The following is a 23,688-nucleotide window of genomic DNA, read 5'->3' as shown; positions in this document are numbered from 1 at the left end:
AAAACAGCCACGTCTGGTAAACGGGCACCTCTGTGGAATTTGGGGTGGGGCTTTTGCTTTTATGGCAAGCCCTGTTGGAGTGGGTATGAGGTAGTTAACTCTGAAAGGGCACAGCTCCTCCCCAGGGATTAGGGCGGCAGATAAGAGTGTGTGCTGTAGGCGGATGAGTTTGCCTACCTGCCATTGCATGCTGCAGACACCCCACCTTCCTGTCCATACTTGTGCCCCCTATTCCTGGAGCCACCCCCACCCCCCTCCATCCTGTTTGTTGGAAGTTTCGTTTGTTTTTCATGCTCTTGGGTCTGAGCATGGACATGGATGGATTCCAGTAGAGACCTGGCCTTCTCAGCTCACCATGGTGTCCTGGGCTGGGAGACTTCAGGCTCAAGGCAGAGACTTGTCCTGCCGTGGCACTGCAGAGATGCCCAGGTTACTGCCTTTTTACTTCTGGCTGGTTACACACTGGTGGAGCAAGGATTGGGGTCAGGGTGTACAGTGCAGCTTGCCCGGAGGTGCTGAGGAGGTTATCCCTGGGCTGGGCCGGCTCTCCCCACACCTGACCCTCCTCCTACATCCGAGGTGACTCATGGAGGTGACAGTCTCAACTGACTGAGCTCACACGGGCTGCTTGTTTCATTTTATTTACACTCACAGTTCTCAGGCAGTGCGTGCCTGTGGATGCCTGGAGGGGAGGCCACTGTTCGGTTCTCCTGGTTTTTCTCACGTAGCTGGACCTGAGAGCCTGGACATGTCCTTCCCCAGCGGGGCCGGCAGGCTGCAGAGCCAGGGGTTCTGACGGGCAGTGCACTGGCTTCTCTGTGCAGAATATGAATGGCTGTGAGGAAGGCGTGGAGTTCTTGCCGGCCAACAATAGCAGTAAGGTGGAGAAGGGCGGCCCGCGGCGGTGGGTGGTGCTGGTGGCCGTGCTGGCCGCCTTCCTGGCGCTGTCCCTCCTGGCAGGGCTCCTGGCGTGGCACTTCCAGGGTGAGTGACCCTCCTCGGGGTGGACGGAGGATACGGTTCGGGGGAGGGAGAGGAGATGGCAGGGCCACCGGGGGTGGGCTCCCTAGGTGGCTGAGGGCAGCTGGGCTGGTGCGGGCACTGGAGGGCGTATGTCCCTCTGTCCGACCACCGTCCTCCCCGGGTCTCTCGCAGACCGGAATGTGCGAGTCCAGAAGATCTTCAACGGCTACCTGAGTGTCCGGAACGAGAACTTCCTGGATGCCTACGAGAACTCCAACTCCACTGAGTTTGCAAACCTGGCCAAGAAGGTGAAGGAGGCGGTGAGTCCCTGCCCCCCGGTGCTGCTGTCGGCTCTGGTATCCCCACCTCCGCCCGGCAGAAAGGAGGCCCCTGCTGCCCCCAGACGTGTGACGGGGGCTCTCCAGGACCTGGGAACGGGGCCCAGGTCCCAGGAGGGAGGGAGCGGCCTGGGCTGGGGGCCGAGGTCCTTGGCGCTCTCTGGCCCGCCGTCAGCCTCCTCTCCTTCCCTTAGCTGAAGTTCTTATACAGCGGGATCCCTGTCCTGGGCCCCTACCACAAGACGTCGACTGTGACTGCCTTCAGGTGGGTGCTGGGAGGGCTGCCGGGAGGGGGGCCGCTGTGGGGGGCAGGCAGGGTGTGGGGTCCGCCGGGATGATGAGGCCATGAGGTCCTGCTTGAAGAGCCAGGATGCCCGCCAATCCTTCTTCTGACTTTATCCGGAAAGTACTTTAGATTTGCTAGCCTCGTTTAATCTTTTATGGAGGCAGCATGGCAGGCAGCACCGTCAGCCCCTTTCAAGTTCAGGAAGCAGACTCGAGCTGTCACTCAGTGTGCCCAGGCTAGAGGGAGAACCCACACTCCACTCCAGGCTTTCTCTCACACCTGAGCCTGAGCTGCAACCCCAGCAAGTCTGGTTGGGTGTGAGACTATGAGAGTCAAGGGCCCAGGCCTCTGGCTCAGGGGTCAGGAGGTGGGTGGGCATACAGGAGCCTAGGGCGGCATGGGGGGACCGGCCTGGAGAAGGTCTCTTGGTGAGCGTCTCCTCCAGCCGGGAGGCTCTTAATCCTGCCCCGTCTTCACCGGGCACCCAGGAAGGTCTGGAGCCCAGCGTCTCAGGCTCGGCCCTCTCTCCCCAGCGAGGGCAGCGTCATTGCCTACTACTGGTCAGAGTTTGACATCCCCAAGCACCTGGTGAAGGAAGCTGAGCAGGCCATGGCGGAGAAGCGCATGGTCACAGTGCCACCCCGAGCCCGTTCCGTGAGCTCCTTCGTGATGACCTCGGTGGTGGCCTTCCGTGAGTGCAGGGGGCACCGGGGGTGGGCGTTTGTCCAGCCTGGAGCACGGCCTGCTCCTGGGCTGGTGTGGGGGCCTCAGCTCTCCTGGAGTCAGTGCCTGGCAGAGGAGACTGCGAGCTGGCCGGGCACTTCCCTCTAGGGGAATGAGGAAATGGACTGCATGAGTGAGTGCTTTCTTCTCCCTCTTGTTCTTCAGCCAGTGACCCCAGAATAATACAGAACACCCAGGACAGTAAGTATCTGCCCTCTTCCCGAAGGAGAAGGGAAGCAATGTGGCCAAATGCCCGCTCAGTCAAGGGGGTCCCCCAAAGTCACACGTGGTGATGGCCAGCACATCCTTCTGCCCTTTCATGCTGGGTTTCTTTCATACTGGGTTTCTTTCTCTTTCTCTAACTGATCGTCTGTACAACCAATAAATACCTGGTCCTGAGAGGCAAACTCCCTTCCCGGCCTCTCCTAGGTCCAGAGCAGCCGGGGGCGCCTCAGAGGGGCCAGGCCTGGCTGCACCCCTGTGGGCGGGGGTCATGGTGGCTCTCCTGCCCAGTTCTGCCCCGTGTCCTCTTGCCCCACACAGATAGCTGCAGCTTTGCCCTGCATGCCCAGGGCAGCGAGCCCATCCGCTTCAGCACGCCCGGCTTCCCTGACAGCCCCTACCCATCTCACGCCCGCTGCCAGTGGACGCTGCGGGGGGACGCTGACTCCGTGCTGAGCCTCACCTTCCGCAGCTTCGATGTTGCCACCTGCGATGAACGTGGCAGTGACCTGGTCACGGTGTATGACACCCTGAGCCCCGTGGAACCCCGGGCTGTGGTGCAGTGAGTGTCCCGGGCGAGTGGAGGTGGGCGGTGGGCTGAGCCTCCGGAATGACCACTGTGGAGGCTGGAACTTCAGGCCACGGCCGAGTTGCCGGCATCACAGAGCAGGGGTGGCGTGGTCCTCAGCGTGAGCTGCAGGGAGCATCTAGAGGTGACCATCAGCCTTGGCAAGGGTGCTGGAGGCCCACGGGTCCCTAGATGCTGGTGAGCAGGGTGCTCCTTTATCTGTCCTTTACCTGCCACCGTGAAGGTGCTGCCTACTACTGTATTTTTTTTTTCTCTCTTTTTTATTTTTGGCCACACCATAAGGCTTGCAGGATTTTAGTTCCCCAACCAGGGATTGAACCCAGGCCATGGCAGTGAAAATGCCAAGTCCTAACCGCTGGACCACCAGGGAAGTCCCGCCCCCGCCACCCCCAGCCCCCCACCCTTGCTATTGTGCATGAAGGTTTTACTGTTGCTCAGTGATGCCGAGGCCTACAAATGGGAGATGACTGCTGTTGAAAAAACAGTTTGTTACTCACAAGCTGACAGTTAGTTGCTGAGAGGAGGAGCCACACAGGGCCACAGAGGGAGGCACCAGGGTTGTTCAGGAGGCAGAGGGGCCTGGAGGATAATGTGGATAAGAGCCTTTGTGTGGATTCTGCAGGAAAGGCAAGGCAGAGTTACACCTTAGGACGGGTTGGTTTGAATAACTCCAGCGGGCTCCGTAGCCTGGGGCCGCCTCCACTAGACTGGTAGCTGGGCAATTAGGGGAGGTAGAGAGTGGTCTCCAGCAGATGAGCCCCACAGAGAAGGTGTTTGGGGTGTGGGCTCCGGTTAGTCTGCATGTAAAAGTCTTGCCTAAGTCTTTACTGTCTCAAGGGATTGACTAGCCCTGGGGAAAGAGGGGGGAAGGCTACCTCTCCAGGGTTAGCAAGCCCCCAGGGGTCAGAACATCAGAATTATAGGAAGGAAAAAGGCATAAGATACACATCACTGTATATAAATATATAAGCACAAAAGTGAACGTGAAAGTGAAGTCGCTCAGTCCTGTCTGACTCTTTGCGACCCCGTGGACTGTAGCCCACCAGGCTCCTCTGACCATGGGATTCTCCAGGCAAGAATACTGGAGTGGGTTGCCATTTCCTTCTTCAGGGGATCTTCCCAACCCAGGGATCGAACCTAGGTCTCCCGCATTGCAGGCAGACACTTTAACCTCTGAGCCACCAGGGAAGCCCCCTATATAAGCACAGGGAACTATATTAAATATCTTATAATGACCTATAATGGAAAAGAATCCAAAGGAAAAAATATATATGTATAACACCTTGCTGTATGCTGTATATCAACTACGCTTCAGTTAAGAGAAGGCATGGAGGCTTTCCTGGTGGGTCAGTGGTAAAGAATCCATCTGCAAATGCAGGAGACTAGGGCTCGATCCTTGGTCTGGGAAGATACCACGTGCTGCAGAGCAGCTAAACCTGTGCACCACAATTATTGAGCCTGTGCTCTGGAGCCCAGGAGTCACAAGTACTGAGCCCACATGCTGCAGCTGCAGAAACCCATGCGCCCTAGAGCCCGTGCTCTGCCGCAGAGAAGCCGCTGCGATGAGAAGCCTGTGCGCCACGACTAAGGAGTAGCTCCCGCTCTCCAAAACCAGAGAAAGCCCAAGAGAAGCAACGGAGGCCTAGCGCAGCCAAAAATGAATGAAATAAATTATTTTTAAAAGTTAAAAAAAAAAGGCATAATGCACCTGCTAGGGGGTGCTGAGGTGAATCAGAGCCTGCAGGTAGGGGTGAACTGCCTCCATTCAGCTCCCCCCGCCACCTTGGACTCAGTGGACCGGAGCCTTCGATTGTTGTCTATAGAAATGAGCTGGACAGATGTTTTGTGATTAATAAGGTACTAAACTTCAGGCCGAAACCCAGAGAGAGCTATCTGCTGCCACAGCTTTGCAGCCAGGACTTCTATCTAAACACCGCTTTCATGCTGGGTTTCTTTCTCTTTCTGTAACTGATCGTCTGTATGACCAATAAATACCTGGTCCTGAGAGGCAGAGGGTAGAACAGATGTGCACAGAGAGGACAGACACCACTCATCATCTTACCTTCTGGAAATGGTCACTGTTAAATGTGTGTTGTACCTTCCTGCAGGGTTTTTTTTGCTATGTGTATATTTGTGTATTTATTTAAAAGTGGGATTATGTGGCACACTTGGTTGCATTGTCTGCTCTGTAAAGATGAAGCGTGTAATGATGGCCCTCCCAGATGAGTGGCATATCTGTGTCACTGTTAATGGTGGTGGTGTCGGTCAGCTCATATGCCATATTTATTAGCAGTGAGGGCTCCGGTGCCCAAGTGACGAGTCTGAAATTCAGTCCTGCTGCTCTTTTTTGGTGGGCAGAGATTTTTTCCTTCATTGACTTATTCACTCATTTAAAAATTTTAAAAATATTTTTTATGTTGGAGTGCAGTTGATTTATTACAGTATTGTGTTAGTTTCAGGTGTACAGCAAAGTGGTTCAGTTATGCATATCTATATCTATGCTTTTTTCAGATTATTTTCCTATGTAGGTTATTACAGGGTATCAAGTAGAGTTCCCTGTGCTGTTCAGTAGGTCCTCGTTGATTACTTTATATATAGTGCTGTGTATCTGTTAATCCCAACCTCTTAATTTATCCCTCCCTCCCTTCCCCCTTTGGTAACCAGAAGTTTGTTTTCTGTATCTGGGAGTCTCTGTTTTATAAATAAGTTCATCTGTATAATTGTTTTTAGATTCAACGTATAAGTGATATCATAGGGTATTTTTGTTTGTCTGATTGACTTCACTTAGTATGATGATCTCTAGGTCCATGTTGCTGGAAATGGCATTATTTCGTTCTTTTTTGTGGCTGAGTAAATACTCCATTGTATGTACATACCACGTCTTCCTTATCCGTTCACCTGTCAATGGATATTTGGGTTGCTTCCACACTGTGGCTACTGGATATAGTGCTGCTACGAACTTTCACTTGCATGTATCTTTTCAAATTATGGTTTTCATCTTTTCTGGACATTTGCCCAGGAGTGAGATTGCTGGGTCATGTGGTAGCTCTATTTTTGTTTATTTAAGGCCTCCATACTGTTTCCATAGTAGCTGCACCAATTTACATTCCCACCAATAGTGTAGGAAGGATTCTTTTCTCCATACCTTCTCCAGTGTTTCTTGTTTGTAGACTTTTTGATGATGGCCATTCTGACCAGTGTGATACCTCACTGTAGCTTTGATTTTCATTTCTCGAATATTTAGCTGTGTTGAGTATCCTTTCATGTGATTTTTGGCCATGTGTTATGTCTTCTTTGGAGGAATGTCTATTTAGATATTTTGCCCATTTAAAAAAAATTTTTTTTTTTGATATTGAGCTGCATGAGCTGTTTGTATATTTTGCAGATTAATCCCTTGCGGGTTGTATCACCTGCCAATATTGTCTCCCATTCTATGGGTTGTTTTTCGTTTAGTCCTGCCACTTACCAGCTGTGTAGTCGTGGGCAAGCTATTTAACCTATTTCACCTCTGTTTCCTTATCTGTAAAATGGGGATAATAGTATTTAATGGTTGTGATGAATACCCGAGTTAATGGATATAGAAGCAGTAAGGATGGTGCCTGGCATATTCCTAGTGTTAGTGTTAACAGTTGATGCTGTTAACTGCTGCTGCAATTATTTGGCCCATAGTTTGTTTAGCGAGCCCTCTTTTGTTAGGCATTCAGTGTTTCTGAGTTGTTTATAAACAAAGACAGTCTTATGAGGAGATCTTTACTTAAATGGCGGGTCGAGGGTGGGGGCGGACCCCACGGTGGGGGGACCCCACCCTCGACCCCTCTGCTGAGGTTCTGTGGCTCCCATAACACTTCCCCTTCTGCCCCGCAGGCTGTGTGGGACCTACCCTCCCTCCTACAACCTGACCTTCCTCTCCTCCCAGAACGTCCTGCTCATCACGCTGGTGACCAGCACCGAGCGCAGGCACCCCGGCTTCGAGGCTGTGTTCTTCCAGCTGCCCCGGATGAGCAGTAAGGGGCGGCCCAGGCGGGGACAGGCCTCGGGGCCATGGGGTTTGAAGCTCAGGCCCTCCTGAGCTGTGGGCGTCTGGTGCCCAGGCTTGAGGGAGGCCGGCCGGCTCCTTGGGGCCCCTTGCCCTCCTGGGACCTCAGTCGTCACGTGTGTCTCTCTGCCTTTCCTTCCAGGCTGTGGAGGCTACTTGCGGGCAGCCCAGGGGACATTTAACAGCCCCTACTATCCAGGCCACTACCCGCCCAACATCAACTGTACCTGGCACATCGAGGTGGGAGTTGTGAGCTGTGGGGGGTTAGAGAAGTTGGTTGGGGGGTAGATGGGGGAGGAGAGGAAGGGGTTGGGCGTGCTCCAGGGAGGCAGGAGAGAGGGCGATGAGCACCTTCGGCCACTCCCAAGGGGTGTGTGTGGAGGCTGTGGGCGGGGCAGTTTCCGAAGCAGCGTCTTCAGACCCAAGCCCAACCCCCCGTCCTGTGGCCGGTGCCTGCTGGAGGGACCCAGCCCCGGGATGGGCTGGCTCTGGGGCCTCCTGGAGGAGCTGTGGGGACAGTGAGTGCTGTGCAGAGGAGGACACGCTCACTGGATGGCTGGAAACGCGCGCCATCCAGTCAGTGATGTGGGAGAACTGCCCGGCCTTCTTTAGAACACCACAGTGTGTGCTGCTGCTGGCGAGTCGGGAAGGTCTTCCTTCCAGATCCCTCCTGCCGTGTCCTCACTGCCCTGCAGGCGGGCGGGCGGGAAGAACCCCCCCATTCCCCACCAGCTCAGGAAAGAGGGAGGCTGTGCAGAGCCAGGCCCACAGCAGCATCTCTCTCCGCAGGTGCCCGACAACAAAAACGTGAAGGTGCGCTTCAAAGCCTTCTTCCTGCAGGAGCCCAATGTCCCCGTGGGCTCCTGCACCAAGGACTACGTGGAGATCAACGGGGAGAAGTGAGTGTCGGGTGAGGGCGAGTGGGGGTGCCCCAGCCCCAGGTGAGTCTTCTTCCTCTGCTCAGCTGCCCGCCGCCCCCAGGTACTGCGGAGAGAGGCCGCAGTTTGTCGCCAGTAGCAGGAGCAACAAGATCACTGTCCACTTCCACTCGGACCAGTCCTACACCGACACCGGATTCCTGGCGGAGTTCCTGTCCTTCGATGCCCGTGACCGTGAGTGTCGCGATCAGGAAGCGGGGCCTGGCTGGAGGGCCGACCTGAGATTGGCCGTCTATTCTGCATCTCATTAGCATCTCTGACGCTGAGCCGCCAGAGCTCGTAGGCTGCATCTCAGTCACTGCAGTAGCTTTTTGAGGGAAAAAGAGCCAACAGTGCCCTTAGGTCCCTGGGAGCAGCCCCTCAGGCCGGGGAACTCAAAGTGCCTTTGGGTCACTGTCCCTTTGGCTCTGCACCACTTTGAGAATCTGCTTGTCCCTGGCCTTTTAGCGGCTCTCAGATGAATAGCATGCTTTTGAGACAGAGCGCACTGGGGCATGGATCATCGCATGAACCACTCCTAGCTCTGAAAATTGAGATCTCTACTGAAGAGATCTCAACTGTTTCCATGCATTTAATTTCACTGTCTGCTGTGAATATCAGTTCTTCTCTGTCCACAGTGGGATCTTTTTGTTTGTTTCAACCTTGTATCATAGAATAGGGCTTCCCAGGTGGCTACCAGTGGTCAAGAAACTGCCAATGCAAGAGATAACAGGTTCAATCCCTGGTCTGAGAAGATCCCTTGGAGAAGAAAATGGCAACCCACTGCGATATTTGTGCCTGGGAAATCCCGTGGGAAGAGGAGCCTGGCAGGCTGCAGTCCATGTAGTCGCAGAGTCGAACACAACTTAGCTAGTAAACAATAACACATTATAGAATAACCTTTAGGAAGACACTTTAACTGCACTGCTGCTGCTGCTAAGTCACTTCAGTCGTGTCCAACTCTGTGTGACCCCATAGACGGCAGCCCGCCAGGCTCCCCCCTCTCCGTCCCTGGGATTCTCCAGGCAAGAACACTGGAGTGGGTTGCCATTTCCTTCTCCGTTTAACTGCACACAAGCATCCAAATTTAAGTTCACATTCAGCTGCATGGCTCACCACCCAAAGTGTAATTAGATGAGCAAACCCTTTTGATAAGTGACAAAGCTACTTGTGCAGAGAAAGGGAAACAGGTTTCTCTCAGTTTGTCATCTGCCCGATGACATCAGTTGTCAGACACATCCTAGTCTCAGAAACGTTCAAGTGTGGAAACACCTTAGAATTAAGGAGATCCAGCGATTCCTGGTGCCTGGGGGAGGACACGCATATCATCTGTCTGCCGAGTGGCTGCTGCTCCAGGTTGCCAATCGGGAGCCTGGTGCTTGGGGTCATGGCCGGCCAAGGACACGGGGCTGTAGAAATCGGTGCACGCCCGCCGGCCTCTCTCTGCTCTGCACAGGGCCTCCCAGGGATTGGTCATGGGGGCCAGGAGGGACCGCAACCAGTGCCTTTCCCACCCCCTCCAGCCATCCCACTGGTTGTAGGAACCCCTTGCCACAGCTCAGTAGGCCTAGAGACCCCCAGCTGCAGCCTCACTCCTCTCTACTGGGGGCTGGGCTGGGAGGTCTCTGGTGCCCAGTGTGGCTGGCTGCAAGGTCGGGAAGCCTGTAGTGGAGGTGATGGGGGTGGCTGTGGACTTCAGGCCTACCCTCTGCCTGCAGCGTGCCCAGGCAGTTTCATGTGTAACACGGGGCGGTGTATCCGGAAGGAACTTCGCTGTGACGGCTGGGCCGACTGCACTGACTACAGCGATGAGCTCGACTGCAGTGAGTCCCCTGGTGTCCTCTGCCCTCTCTGTGCCCGGCTTCTGCCTGCGACCAAGCGGGAAGGCCCGAGGTGGGGGTGGGAGTCGTTCCTGTCCTTTGCAGCCCATGGTGCTGAATCAGCCTCCATGACCGGGCGGGATGGGATCCCCAGGGCCGTGGGAGTGACTGAGTACTGAGTGAGCCTGGCATCTGCCTCCCCGCCCCTGCAGAGTGCAACGCCACCTACCAGTTCACATGCAGGGACAAGTTCTGCAAGCCCCTGTTCTGGGTCTGTGACTCTGTGAAGGACTGTGAGGACGGCAGCGACGAGGAGGGCTGCAGTAAGTGTGGCCGGGGTCCGGGCGGGGATCGCTGCCCAGCTCCCCGTGGCCTCTCTGCTGGCCCTCGAGCCTCTGCTGAGTCCTTGTGCTCCCCAGGCTGCCCGCCTAATACCTTCAAGTGCGGCAACGGGAAGTGCCTCCCTCAGAGCCAGCAGTGTGACAGGAAGGACGACTGTGGCGACGGGTCCGATGAGGCCAAGTGCCAAGACGGTGAGGCAGGGGCCCGCCTCCCACGGTCACGCAACGTGGAACATGATGAGAAAGGGTGTCAGCTGGGAGAGAATCGTGCAGAAGGCCCGGGAGGAGAGTGGGTGTCAGTGTGGGTGGGTGGGACAGGCCCAAGAGAGGGGCGACAGGTGGGTGAGCATCAGGTCGGGTGCCTCAGATAAGTGGATTGCCTCCCCTGTGTCCTCCTTCTCGGGCAGGGAAAGCCGTCCCCTGCACTGAACACACCCACCGCTGCCTCAACGGGCTCTGTGTGGACAAGAGCAACCCCCAGTGTGACGGGAACGAGGACTGCACTGATGGCTCGGATGAGAAGGACTGTGGTGAGCAGGGCTGCTGCGTACAGCTGTGCAGGTTGTTCACTGAGCAAGGCACATACAGAGGCAGAAATCACGCCAGGGCCTCACTCACCCAGCTCTGCCCCCGGGAAAGGATGTGTCTGCCTGGAGGAAAGGACGACTTTGCTGACTGTCACCCAGGCACTGCCTCACCGGCAGCTCTGATCCTAGAGGCAGGGCCCAGGGCAGCTAGTATGTCAGGCCTCTGTGGCCAGGCTGTGGTGCTGGGCTGACCCCTGCTTTGCAGACCTGGCCATGGGGGCAAGGCCAGGTTTCTCTGTGTTACCTGGAGGAGAGAGAGCACAGCTCCTGGAGCCCTGGGCAGGGTTCTGTCCACACCGCGCCCGTATTTGCAGCCCCTTGCATATTTCAGAAGCGCTGGCCACAGGTTCAATGTGTGCAGAGCTGGGCCGTTCTGACTTCCCGTCACCCATTGCTCTTGTCTCTGAGAGCTGTGTCCTTCAGCACCCAGTGAGGATATCTAGGTAAATGACATCCAAATTAAATCTCAGCAAACCAGCAGAGGTCTGAAGGCCCACGATGGCACCTGTGCAGGAGTCCAGGGGTGGGGAGTGAGGGTTTTGAGTCCGGGGGCAGGGAGAGGGGCCGGGAGGCTGGTCTAGCAGGCTGCCCCCGCCCCCGCTCCCACCCGGTGACCCCTGCCTCTGTCTCTCCCAGACTGTGGGCGGCGGTCGTTCACCAGGCAGTCCCGGGTCGTCGGAGGTGAGAATTCAGACCAAGGCGAGTGGCCCTGGCAGGTGAGCCTCCACGCCCAGGGCCATGGCCACTTGTGCGGGGCCTCTCTCATCTCCCCCAGCTGGATGATATCTGCCGCACATTGCTTCGTCGATGACAGAGGATTCAGGTGGGTCACAGGCAGGAGCCGGAAGGCCTCTCCAGGGCGCTGAGTGGGGTCCCTTTGTGTTTCCTGAGGTGGAAAGGCCCTGTGTCTGTGAGGCCTGCCTAGGTGAGGCAGGAGCAGGACTGGAGGGGTGGGGCTTGGTAACGGAAGCACTGAGTGTTTCGTGGATGCCCCTGCTTGTCCTCGGGATCTCAGTGCCTCTTCTAAAAGCCAGGCGGGCAGGTCTCATATGTGCCCATCTTATAGAAGCAGAGGATCAGAGAGGTAAGGATATTTGTCTGAGGTTGTACAGCTCTTAAGCGGCAGAACCAGACTGTAGCCCTGGTGTGTGGATTCCTGAGCCTGAGCGGTCAGTGTCTGCAGGGCGGGACCCCGCCTTGGGGCCCTCAGATCCACGGCCCAGCTCTAGGCTGCCAGGCTGCCATGGGCAAGTTTTCTGAGCCTGGGGCTCCTGGGGGCTCATGGTGATGCTGCAGTTTGTAGGCTGAGAGGTGTGAGAAGGAAACACGAGGGTGACAGTGAAGCGCTGAGCCCATGCTGGTGCCCGTGCAGACCTGCACCCACCCTGGGAAGGGTCACCAAGCACATCACTGGGCCGAGCTGGCCTCTCAGGGCAGCTTAGCGGGAGCAGGGGGCCCAGGGCTGGGGCTCTTTGTGACTTGAGTCCAGCCCGCCCAGGCCCTCTGGCCATCGGCTGCAGGAGTGAGACTGAGGGCTTAGAGGGGCCCCCCTCCCTCAGGCCCTTCCTGCCAGCCACCAGCCTTCCAGCCCTGGGCAGCTGCGGGTGGAGGGGACCCAGGCTGCCATGGTCACCCTTTTGCAAAGAGACAGAAGGAGCACCGTGGACTTTTGGGACAGACGGGGCCCGCAGCAGGAAGTAGGCCTGTGTCCAGATGGTGGGGCCTGACTGGTGAATGTGCTGGAGAGGTCACTGGAGGCCTGTGGGGGCTTGGGATCAGTGGTGGTCGCTGGGCCTGGCTGGGTGGGTGAAACGTGGCCCGTCTTCTCACTAGCACACTCCACACCACTCTGGGCAGAAGTGAGCCGCTTTCTTCCCGGGGAGGTGGGAGCCTACTGAAGAAAGTTTAGAATGAACTTATCATTTTGGAATGTGGACAACTTGCAAAGACAGGACAGAATTCACTATACCACCCCCCACACATACTTTCCCTTGATGTTATCGTGCTGCGTTTGTCAGCTCCGAGAAACTCACAGTTCTGTACTAGAAACTCGCCTCGGGGCTACCCCAGGGCTCCACTCCCGCCCCCTGACCCCAGGTGCCCTCCGAGCGTTTCATACCATACGCATTTCATACCAGTGTCCTTTCTGCAGCGAGAGTCCTTCCAGGTGCCCCCTCAGTGTCTGCTGCGTGTCTCCCCAGTCTCCTCTGTCCCGGACGGTTTCTCAGTCGTCTTTGTGTGTTTTTCATGACCTGGACTATCTGAAGGCCAGTGGCTGCTGACGTTGTTCTCGTGGTTAGCCTGGGGTCACGAGTGTTGGGAAGACAGTCATGTCTTATCAGCAGGTAAATGATGTCACCGTGGCTGATCACTGGTGATGCTCATCTTGGTCATCTGGTTCAGAGGCTGATGCCAGTTTCCCCCCCTCCCTCCCTGGATCTCCTTCTGGTCTCTATTCTTCGGAAGTGAGTCAGTCTGGCGTCGTTCTGTAAGGAGGATTTGTCCCTTCTCTCCCGTGTGTTTATTTAATCATCCATTTCTGTGTGCAGGGACTTGTGTGTGTATTTTGGGTTGTAATCTGGTATCATGTTGAGTGGTGTCACTTGATTGTTTTGGAGCTGGCCACTGGGAACTCTCCAGGCTGGCTCCCGGCTCCCTTTGACACGTCCCCCCTTCTTCTGTTCTTCTGAGCCGCCTCCCTGCTGACACTACTTGGTGCTCCAGGCTCATCTTGTATTTTCCTGGCCCAGGCCCAGAGCTAGGTAGTCCCCTGAGAAGGAACCAAGATCTGGGCACTGCGCACTCCTCGGTTCCCGCAGTCCCCTTGCAGCCCCATCAGCCAGTGAGCTGGGAAGTGCTTCCTGAAGTACCCGCCCCTGGGCCCTCGTTCCCCTGCTTCATCTTTTCATTTCTCGTTTCCTTTTCCTTCCTCTTCTCCTGCTCAGCAGTCTTCCTTCTGTCAGTGAATGCACTCAACACCCATTGTTATCACTGGCCTGGGAAGACTGAATTAGACTTGGTCCCTGCTCTTCCAGATGTCCCGGGGTAGGCGGACAGGGTACACGCATACACACATGTGCACACATGCGTGCACAGAGCTGGGGAGAGGCTGTCGAGGGCCCAGAGTGTGGCGTTCGAGCTCTCCTGAAGGCTGGGGAGAGTGACTGCTAGGGAGTGCCTGTGTGGGCAGGGTGTCCGGTTTGGTGTTGAAACGTGAGGGTGTTTGTCACTGCACCAGGTGACTCAGACCTTCCAGGTAAAGGCAGGGCTGTGAGCAGGGACAGGCAGGGGTGAAGTACGCTAGGACCTGAAGTGCAGGTACTTTGCACACATTTCTAAGTCAGCAGGTGACCCCAGGCTGTTCCTGAGAGGTAGCATCATGTGTCAAGAGCACGGGCTGCTGGGTAGAGTCGGTGGCCCATGACCACCTTGGTGGTGTGTCTAGGGATAAGATAACTTAGCATGTCAGCCTCTGGAAGAGTGCTTGTTCTGGCTGACTGGTCGACCTCTGCTTAGGTCTCAATGGAATGGCCAGGGTTTACTGCAGGTGTTTCGTGCTGCTGTGCTGTCTAACCTGTCACCGAGTTACCTCTTGATGCGTGACCTTCTTGATTCCTTCCCTGTCTGCCATCTAGCCTGATGTGCGTGTGACGGTGCAGCATGCAGAGTCACTAGCTGACTCGGCACGACCAGCGTTCTTCATGACCTTGTGGGGGCTTTCACACTTTGTCTCTTCCCCCTGCTGCTTTTTCTCTTCTTTGCCTTCTGGAAGTTCCAGGCCTTCTCTGCCGACTGACACCAAAGTCTTCTCAGATTCCTTCTCTCAGACACTGTACTCATCTGTGGGCTCCAGCACATGGGTCACATCTCAGCTGTGCTTCCTGAGATGTTCACATACACCCAAGGCTGAGCCATTTCCCAGTTAGTGCAGCCATCGTGGCACTTCTGTCCTAAGTACAGCCGCTGGTGTCCCCCGGGAACAAGGAAATCCTCCCACGTCACCACCATAGTTATAACACCCAGAAACGAGCGCCCTGACATAGCACTGTTAGCTGGCATATGGCCTGATTTCAGATTCCTTCAATTCTCCTGGTATTTATAGGTTTTTAAAAAAGTCTAGGATCCAGTCAAGGGATATGCTTTGTTTTAGTCATTTTTTTTTTAAATTTATTTTTAATTGGAGAATAGTTGCTTTACAATGCTAATCTCTTTTAAGTCTAGAATAGTCTCTCCCAGCCTTTTAATTTTTGTTTTTTTATGGCATTGCATTTTTGAAAGTCCCAGCTGCTGTTCTGCAGAACGTCTCTCCATGTGGATTTTCCTGGTTGTTGCTTCATGAGGAGAGTTAGGTTCAATATTTTTTTGGTCAGGAAATGCTGCACAGGTGATGTGTCCTCAAGAAGTACACAAGTCCGCATCAATGGAGGACAGTTTGGAGAGAAGTCTGATTACTTGGTTAGGGTGATGTCCACCAGGTTTCTCCATTATAAACGTATTTCCCTTGTTGGTGTTTTTTATTGTTTCGTCACTAAGACACGTCTGACTCTTTGAGGCCTTATGGAGTGTAGCCGCCAGGCCCCTCTGTCCATGGGGATTCTCCAGCACACTGGAGTGGGTTGCTATGCCCTCTTCCAGGGGATCTTCCCAGCAAGTTCTCCTCTTCTTCCACCTCTGCCTGCCAGCATCGTCTCCCAGCAACAGCAGGGTCTTGTCCTTATGGGTTCAGTTCTCCTATGTGCAATGGTGAGAATTGCTGCATCCTTCTGCTACCATCCACAAACCTGGGAGACAAAGTTCATCTACTTTTCAGCTCATCTGGTACTTAAAATATGTACCTCTGCTCTAGAGAAGTACTTGGATTGATCCAACCACCTCATCCTCTGTTGTCCCCTTTTCCTCCTGCCCGGAATCTTTCCCAGCATCAGGGTCTTTTCCAATGAGTCGGTTGTTTGCATCAGGTGGCCAAAGTATTGGAGCTTCAGCTTCAGCATCAGTCGTTCTAGTGAATATTCAGGGTTGATTTCCTATGGGATTGATTAGTTTGATCTCCTTGCTGTCCAAGGGACTCTCAAGAATCTCTCCTGGCAGGAAGGGTAGACTAATAAGAAGGGAGATCTTTTTAGTAGTGAGGTAAGAGTGTATTGAGAGAGGGCAGCAGGGAGGGAGGCCTCTGAGCATGGTCTCCGAGTGGGCACAGGCTTGGGGCAGGGCATCTGGCTGGAGTCCTGGCTCAGGCCTCCCTCTCGGGCCCTCGCTGCCACCTGCAGGTACTCGGAACACAGTGTGTGGACAGCCTTCCTGGGCCTGCATGACCAGAGCAAGCGCAACGCCCCGGGGGTTCAGGAGCGCGGGCTGCAGCGCATCATCAAGCACCCGTTCTTCAACGACTTCACCTTCGACTACGACATCGCGCTGCTGCAGCTGGACCGGCCGGTGGAGTACAGCGCCACCATCCGGCCCATCTGCCTGCCCGCGGCCGACTACACCTTCCCCACCGGCAAGGCCATCTGGGTCACCGGCTGGGGCCACACGCAGGAGGCAGGTGAGTGGGGGCCGAGGGTCTGCTCGCAACTGCACTGCTGTGGGATTCGGGGGCTTCGTGGCTGTCCTTCTGTCCCTTCCTTTCCCACACGGCTTCCCAGGATTGACACCCCCCCCCGCCCCGCCCCCTCCAATGGTCAGGACACCCTGACCACTGTGTCCGGCTGCACAGCATCCCACCCGGCTCCGCGAGCCCTGGACCCGGGTCCTGCCTCCGCGGCCTGGCTTGGCGAGCTGCCCATGTCCGCCCTTGCTCCTCCGCAGGCCAGGGGGCTATGATCCTGCAGAAGGGCGAGATCCGGGTCATCAACCAGACGACTTGCGAGCACCTGCTGCCGCAGCAGATAACCCCACGCATGATTTGCGTGGGCTACCTCAGCGGTGGTGTGGACGCCTGCCAGGTGGGCGCGGGGCAGGGACGCAGGGGGCGGGGGCATAAGCGGGGACGGGTGTGGGCGGGGCTGGCATGGTGGGCGTGGGGTGGAGGCGGCGACCAGGGTCGGGGCACGCTGTACCAAGGCCTGCTTTCCCCGCAGGGCGACTCCGGGGGTCCCCTGTCCAGCCCGGAGGAGGATGGGCGGATGTTTCAAGCCGGCGTGGTGAGCTGGGGAGAGGGCTGCGCACAGAGGAACAAGCCCGGCGTGTACACGAGGCTCCCAGTGTTCCGGGACTGGATTAAAGCGCAGATCGGGGTATAGATACGAGGCCCAGCTGCAGTCACCCCAGGTGCCCACCTGCCGGCCGAGGAAGGGATTGCTCCGCATGCCCCCGCCTCGGGCCCCGGAACCCAGACTGTGAACTGATCCCCGAGACTGCGGATGGAGGGGCCTTCCCACTCAGCCTCGGAAGTGGGGGTGGGGTGGGGAGGACCCGGCTGTGCCGGGAGGCGCGTTAGAGGACGGAACCTCCCCTCTCCAAGCTGGCCTGCTTCGCTTGGTCTGCCTGGAGCACGGGAGCAGCTGTCGTGTGGCCTCTGGGACCCCTTAATGGGGCTGGTGCCACCCCCAGGGTCACAGTCTTCAGGAAGCTCAGGCCCGAAGGCCCCGAACGTCAGCCAGGTCCAGGATCAGAATGTCTTACCGGCTCCAAGGGTGGGGTTCACTGTGTGTATTTGTGTGTATGAGTAAAGCGCTTTATTTCTTTTTAGGTAATTTTTTTTCTTACTGGACTTGATGGGCTCTCCTAGCTCCACTAGCAAGAAATTGGGTTTAAATTCCCCTCAGCCCAGATTCTAAACGGTCAGGCTGAGAGCGGGGACCACAGTGCCCTATGACCTCCCCAGGGCCAGCAGGGGGCTATGTTTCTGCCCTTACCTGAGGCTCCCCAGACAGGAGGGTGGGGGGAGGGTGTGCAGCACCCCAGGATGGGAGCCTCAGCGAAGTCCTGGGTGGTGAGGATGCTCCTGGGTTTGTACCAGCCCTCGGGCGTCTCCTCTTGCCCTGTAAAGGTGGTTGCTGAGGGAAGGAGGGGGAAAGTGTCTGTTGGAAGCAGGTGGGGACATGTTGCCAGGTCAGGTTCCTGGTTGCCGGTCTGGGATTCCTTAGGGTGGCAGTCAGGAACAGAGCTTGGAAAGCCACCAGATACCACTCAGATGATGAGATCAAACCCCAGAGCAGAATTTAAATATTTATCACCTGCGTCCTGGGATTACTTAGAAGGTGGTCTGAAGAGTCCTTGCACAAGATGACAAACATGGGCACTGATGCTGGGGAGAGATGTTGTCAGAGAGGTTTTGAGTGAGTGGCCCTTCCTCTAGGCCTGCGGGGTGGCCAGCCTCCTCCCTGGGACTAGCCCACTGAGCTCATGCAGGATTGAAGGAGCACGAACTGACTCTGACAACATCAGGAAAAGCAGGAACAAGCAGGCTATGCCTGAGGGGAAGCCTGGGTTTAGGTTGTCTTTAAGTTCAGGCTGTCTGCACCCCCCCACCCCCACCCCCCACTCCCCACTGCAAGAGAGATGCTGAGGAAAGAGCAGCCTTGACTCTCAGATTAGCACTTGAGAATGCACTAATTGCTTCAGGGTCTGACATACCTATGGCAACGACTGCATTTTGGTGAAGAAACCCCAGCTCTGAGGATTTCAGTCCGTGCCATCATCTGTTTCCCCCTCTCCTTTAGAGGGTGCACACTCCCATGTCATCATGGCCCTGCGCCTGCATCTGGGAGACTGTGTTCAGGCTGCCCTTGGCCTTCACCTCCAGCTGTTTCCTAAAAAGTCAGGGTCCAGACTGTTTCCAGGCAAGGTGGAATCAACCCCATTCTCTGTTTGTTCCATTGTCTCAGAACCTTCCAGTAGGAGGGCTGTGTATTTTCCTGGGGTGCAAGCCCAGCTCTCCCTTCCCTTGGCTTTGTGCTCCCCTCCATCACATGCTTCCTTCACCTTGAGGTTATCAGCATTTTCCCTGCCCACACCTCAGTGGTCCAGAATAACTCAGTCTCTCCACCAGATCTCTCTGCTGGAACTTCATACGGACTTGTTTAACTTGAAAAGGAAACTCTTCTCCCCTTAGCCTACTCTTTTTCCAAAGAGCTGTGTGTGGTGGGGGTGGGGAGGGGGGCTGGGGAAGGAGGCTGGGGTGGGGTGGGCGAGAAGGACCAGGTCCAGAGAGAAGGGTGGGGAAGGTCTCTCCGTCTCTCCCCTCTCCCTCTCTCCTGTCAGGGACCACCAGCTCCCAGAGTAAACAGGGCATCCAATACCTCTTTGAATTTCATAACCTAAGTACTGTCCAGATAACTAATAGGGCAGGAAAAATGTGTACAGGGACTAGAGAAAATTGAAATCTATGTTTGAAACACGTGCCTTGCAAAAAGATGGTAACAAGCTTACTGGTAGCAGAGGGAAGATGGAGAAGGAAGTCGTCAATTCAGCAAGATTTTGCTGAGGGCCGGCCCGTGCTCTTCATGACAGGGGAAACAGGCAGTGATAGGTTGGGGGTTCACGTTCCTGGGAGGTGTGGGGTCCCTGGATCTGGCCACCTGTCTCCTGGGCCTATGTTGGTGGCTTTTCCGGGTGCCTGCCAGGATGGCTCTGTGCCTCCCCCGCTGTTACTTGGTAGGATAACAACTGCCTGAGTTTTAGAGCTGGGAGGACACCTCCATTCAATCTCACAGCTGGAAAGAAACTCAAAGGTCTGGTGGGTAGGAACCTGCTTAACACTGGGAGACAGACTTCCAGGTACGAGGACACCGACGTCCACACACCTGCCCTGCCAACTGTTAGAAGTCATCGAGACATCTGTATGTCTCCCGCCGCTGTCTGTGCAGGGGAGGGTCCGGTTGATCAGCTACTCCCATGATATCTAGGAGGGGTCAGTAACAAGGTGCATCATGTGCTGAGTGCTGCGTGTGTATTCCGTCACTGCTTCCTCACCAGAGCATCTGGTTCAAGGTTCCTCCAAAAGAGAAGAGGAATCCAGACTTCCCTCGTAGTCCAGTGGTTAAGAATTCACCTTCCAATGCAGGGGATGTAGGTTCGATCCCTGGTTGTGGAACTAAGATCCTACATGCAATGGGGCAGCTAAGCCCGTGTGCTGTAGAGCCCACACACCACAACGAAAGATCCCATATGCTCTCTCCTCTAGCTCAGTCGTGTCCAACCTTCTGTGACCCCACGGACTAGCCCGCCAAGCTCATCTGCCCATGGGATACTCCTGGCAAGGATACAGGAAACTGAAAGTGAAAGGCACGCAGTTGTGTCCAACTCTTTGCATTCCCATGGACTGTATAGTATTCTCCAGGCCAGAATACTGGAGTGGGTAGCTTTTCCCTTCTCCAGGGGATCTTCCCAACCCAGGGATTGAACCCAGCTCTCCCAAATTGCAGGTGGATTCTTTACCAGCTGAGCCACAAGGGAAGCCTGGAGTGGGTTGCCATTCCCTTCTCCCAGGGATATTCCTGACCTAGGGATCAAACCTGAGTCTCTTGCATTTCCTGCACTGGCAGTCACCTGGGAAGCCCCCATACTACACTTGATCTTAGCCAAAAGGCCGAGAAATGACTATGACCTGATGTGGCCATTATTAAATATTTTTTTAAAAAAGAAAAGAACAACTACTTTTAAAAAGAAGTAGAAAGAGAAGAGGAGGGATGAATTCCAGCCACTGTGTAGTAACGTCCTGCACTGCCTTCCGGGAGCAAGGCACTCCCCACCTGAAGTCTCAAGGATCCGGGACCTCTTGCCAGGTGATCAGCTCCCTGGCTCAGGCACGCGTGGACGAGGTCAGAATGAGCTAGCTGGGCTCTGGAAGGCCTCCTGCAGCATTTAAAAATCTTCCCCGTCCCCATTTCCTTGGCCAGCCCCGGCAGTCCCTGGATATTTCCCTCTCCAAGGGGCCAAACCATCTGCTTTTCCCTTGTCCCTCTGACTGAGGCTAGCATGGACTGGAGGGAGAAAATGTTTCCTTGAGGTCTCGTCCGTGGGCAGCTGAACAACATGTTCTGACCTGTGATTCAGAAGGATCAATTCTTGCCCCACTTTGCTCCCTGGAGCCATTTCTGCTGAGCGCTGGGGGAAGCTGGAGCAAAAGGAACAGAGGCCAAAAGTGATGGGGCACCTGGGCTTGGAGGAGAGCCTGGAAAAGGAGGGCTGACGGAAAGCCAGCTGAGTCCAGGAAATCCCCTTTCTTGGGGAGTCTTCCCAGGAGCGAGCCACGAAATGAGCATGTGTGAGGTGACAGAAGTACTTCTGGTCACCAATGACAGGGACTTTCACTAGGACCTGGGGGAGTATCACCCCCAGAGCTGAAAAGACAGTCCATCTCATTCTAGTTTAAGGGCTTTTGAAAAATATGTGAGTGGCTAACAGTTTGAATTGTCTCACTGGGTATCTATTGTAAACAAAAGCCTTTTGATTAGGCTTAATAAATATTTTGCAAGTTTGGGATTTCCCTCATGGTCTAAAGGCTCTGTGCTCGCAAGGGGCCCAAGTTCAATCTCTGGTCAGGGAACTAGATCCCACACGCTGCAGCTAAGAGATTCCATGTGCCGCAGCTGAGATCTGGTGAACTTACCCGTGGCACGTGGTGCAGCCAAACACATGCGTACATATATGTAGTTTGTAAGTTTGGGTTAAAGGCCGAGATTCTTCCACCCTGGGGCTCATTCTAGGTGAGGGCAGCAGAGGGCGCCCACGCTCTGCACGTCACAGGCACAGTGGCTGAAGCAGCCACATCCAGAAGGAAGGCGTGGTGGGCAGCTTCTCTCCACCACCCTCTCCCACCCAATTCATGGTGAGTCTTTCGCGTCCCTGTGTTGCAACAGATGGAACCCTGTGTTGCCAAGTGTGGGAACGCCAAGTGTGGGAACACCACGTGTGGGCCCCCATGAAGGCAGCTTTCCAGGGGGGTAATGCTGCGTGTCCTCTTGCAGGCCACTCACTCCAGGACGTGAACTTCATGGGCAGTGGTCCCCGTGGGAAGCCCACCATCCTGGAGAGGCTGGCAGGCGCTGGGCTGCTACCTCTGCATGTGGCGCCACCTTGCTTGGCTGACTCCTAGGCTGGAGCAGGTTTACAGGAGGCCCAGGGGGTTTGGGATCGTCGTCACTACCATGGAGATACAGTATCCTCTTTTCTTTCTTCTTGGGGTTGGCGGGGGATGAGTAGAGGCCCCGTAGAAGCTCCTTGGGTCACCTTTTACAAGGCGTGGATTTATTTCATCCCACTTAATGTATCTGTATTTTTCACTTTCCTGCATTGGAGAAGGAAATGGCAACCCACTCCAGTATTCTTGCCTGGGGAATCCCAGGGACAGGGGAGCCTGGTGGGCTGCCGTCTATGGGGTCACACAGAGTCGGACATGACTGAAGTGACTTAGCAGCAGCAGCAATGTATCTGTGTTTGGGACGATCCTCTGGAAAAGGAAATGGCAACCCACTCCAGTATTCTCGCCTGGAGAATCCCACAGGCAGAGGAGCCTGGAGGGCTACAGTCCGTGGGGTCACAAAGGGTTGGACACGACAGAGTGCACAGACAATATGTGGAAACACTCCTGTCAGGCTTTTCTCCCTGGGACTGTTTTCTGGCTTCTCAGTCGTGTTCATATCAAGGTCTGGGGAAGTTGCTGAGGAGCTTTGCTCCTCCATGAGCAGCTCGCAGTCAGCTGTGGTCCATTGCTGAGGGTGAAAGTGAGAGGCAGGAAGTGTGCTGGGGTTACACGTGTTACACCTATTTGTTTAACTGTGATCAGATAATCTTATGAACCCATTTTCAGGGTGTGCATTTGTCCCTCCTCACCGAATCTTTCCAAGGACACTCACTGACCTCTCAGCGTGTGCCAGGCCCGCTCCAGGCTGTGGGGGGCCAGAGCTGCACCCATGGTAACTGGGGAGGAAAGCGAGGCCCGGAGAGGTAAGCGGCTCAGCTGCCTATACACCTGTCTGTCCTGTGTGTCCATCAGGGGAGGGGAAGAAATGTCAAGAGGCAGGAGGCAGAGCTGATGGTTTCATGGAAAACTTACCAATGCCCAGCGACTCACAGATGAGGTTTTGGCTCTGCAAAGGTCTTAAGCACATTTGTTACCACATGTTCCTGTCATCCTAGATTAACATTATCTTGGACTCAGTCTGAATTATGTTCAGACTTGACCTCCCCACATATTTCTCATTCTCCTTGGGATTAGTGAGCCCCTTCTATTTGTGCTTATTCATGGGACTGCATTATAGATAAATTCTGGGAAGCAAGGACCAAACTTTCAAGTCTACGCTGAAAACAGATTATGCTTATGTAATGTACTTGGAGTGACGTGTGGGCAGCCAGGGAGAGGCCTGCATTCCAAGGTGCTGGAGCCCAGGCGCTGTGGGCTGGGCCTGGGGGGGCCGTCTGGCTCCCACTAGAGCCTGGGGGTTGCTGGGCACACTGAGCTGCTGGGTTTTTCCTTTGCTCTTGGCTCCGTTCACCCCTCCACCCTCATTTCAGCCTATATTTTATGGTGGAAGAGGAGCCAGAAAATCCACTGACGCACACTAGTGCTAGGGTGAACTAGTGACTGAGCGAGAGTCCAGGTGGGAAGGGATTCAGCACGTTGAGGAAAAGCCTTCCACACCTGGTGCCTGCAAACAGAGGCAAGTACACGGCTAGAATCGTTTCGCTCTGGAATGGTGGCTGTTGCTGACAGAAAGGAAGTAGTGGCAGCGGGGGCCGGGGGTGGTGTCAGCTCCAGTGGGGGCACTAAAGGGCTTCTGGCCTCACGTGTTTCAGGGGTGCAGGCGTGGGGCCCCAGCAGGGAGGGCCTGGCAGCAGCCCTGGGGCAGGGGTGCTGGACAGGCAGGACTCCTGGTCACAGCAGCTCTCCAAAGACATGGGGAGACCAGAGCTGTAGATGGACC

At 55.4% G+C, this 23,688-nt stretch overlaps 1 protein-coding gene and 1 non-coding gene across 5 annotated transcripts in view; one reads left to right on the top strand and one right to left on the bottom strand.

Moving 5' to 3' along the window:
• The window catches only part of ST14 (ST14 transmembrane serine protease matriptase), a 38,090-nt gene extending 20,576 nt beyond the window's left edge, over nucleotides 1–17,514 (top strand). For 3 of the 4 annotated variants that reach the window (XM_070365114.1, XM_070365115.1, XM_005887529.3), the window contains 18 exons: nucleotides 825–984; nucleotides 1,156–1,283; nucleotides 1,496–1,566; nucleotides 2,121–2,278; nucleotides 2,476–2,511; nucleotides 2,854–3,094; nucleotides 6,986–7,125; nucleotides 7,300–7,397; nucleotides 7,947–8,056; nucleotides 8,139–8,269; nucleotides 9,793–9,897; nucleotides 10,107–10,217; nucleotides 10,314–10,427; nucleotides 10,643–10,765; nucleotides 11,459–11,645; nucleotides 16,090–16,364; nucleotides 16,628–16,764; nucleotides 16,900–17,514. In XM_070365114.1, coding sequence (XP_070221215.1) covers nucleotides 825–984; nucleotides 1,156–1,283; nucleotides 1,496–1,566; nucleotides 2,121–2,278; nucleotides 2,476–2,511; nucleotides 2,854–3,094; nucleotides 6,986–7,125; nucleotides 7,300–7,397; nucleotides 7,947–8,056; nucleotides 8,139–8,269; nucleotides 9,793–9,897; nucleotides 10,107–10,217; nucleotides 10,314–10,427; nucleotides 10,643–10,765; nucleotides 11,459–11,645; nucleotides 16,090–16,364; nucleotides 16,628–16,764; nucleotides 16,900–17,061 — 2,487 coding nt within the window. In that variant the 3' untranslated portion in view covers nucleotides 17,062–17,514. Of the gene's footprint in view, nucleotides 1–728; nucleotides 985–1,155; nucleotides 1,284–1,495; nucleotides 1,567–2,120; nucleotides 2,279–2,475; nucleotides 2,512–2,853; nucleotides 3,095–6,985; nucleotides 7,126–7,299; nucleotides 7,398–7,946; nucleotides 8,057–8,138; nucleotides 8,270–9,792; nucleotides 9,898–10,106; nucleotides 10,218–10,313; nucleotides 10,428–10,642; nucleotides 10,766–11,458; nucleotides 11,646–16,089; nucleotides 16,365–16,627; nucleotides 16,765–16,899 lie in introns of all 4 variants that reach the window. The other variant, XM_070365113.1, reaches the window with a different exon arrangement.
• Nucleotides 3,420–3,491, bottom strand: TRNAE-UUC (transfer RNA glutamic acid (anticodon UUC)). Its single transcript has one exon. It is a non-coding gene; the product is annotated as a tRNA-Glu (tRNA).
• Nucleotides 17,515–23,688: the final 6,174 nt, after the last annotated feature.

Source organism: Bos mutus, chromosome 29 (genome assembly GCF_027580195.1).
Source record: "Bos mutus isolate GX-2022 chromosome 29, NWIPB_WYAK_1.1, whole genome shotgun sequence".
NCBI lineage: Eukaryota > Metazoa > Chordata > Mammalia > Artiodactyla > Bovidae > Bos > Bos mutus.
Note: the sequence above shows the minus strand (reverse complement) of the source record. Positions and strands in the feature narration are given on the sequence as shown.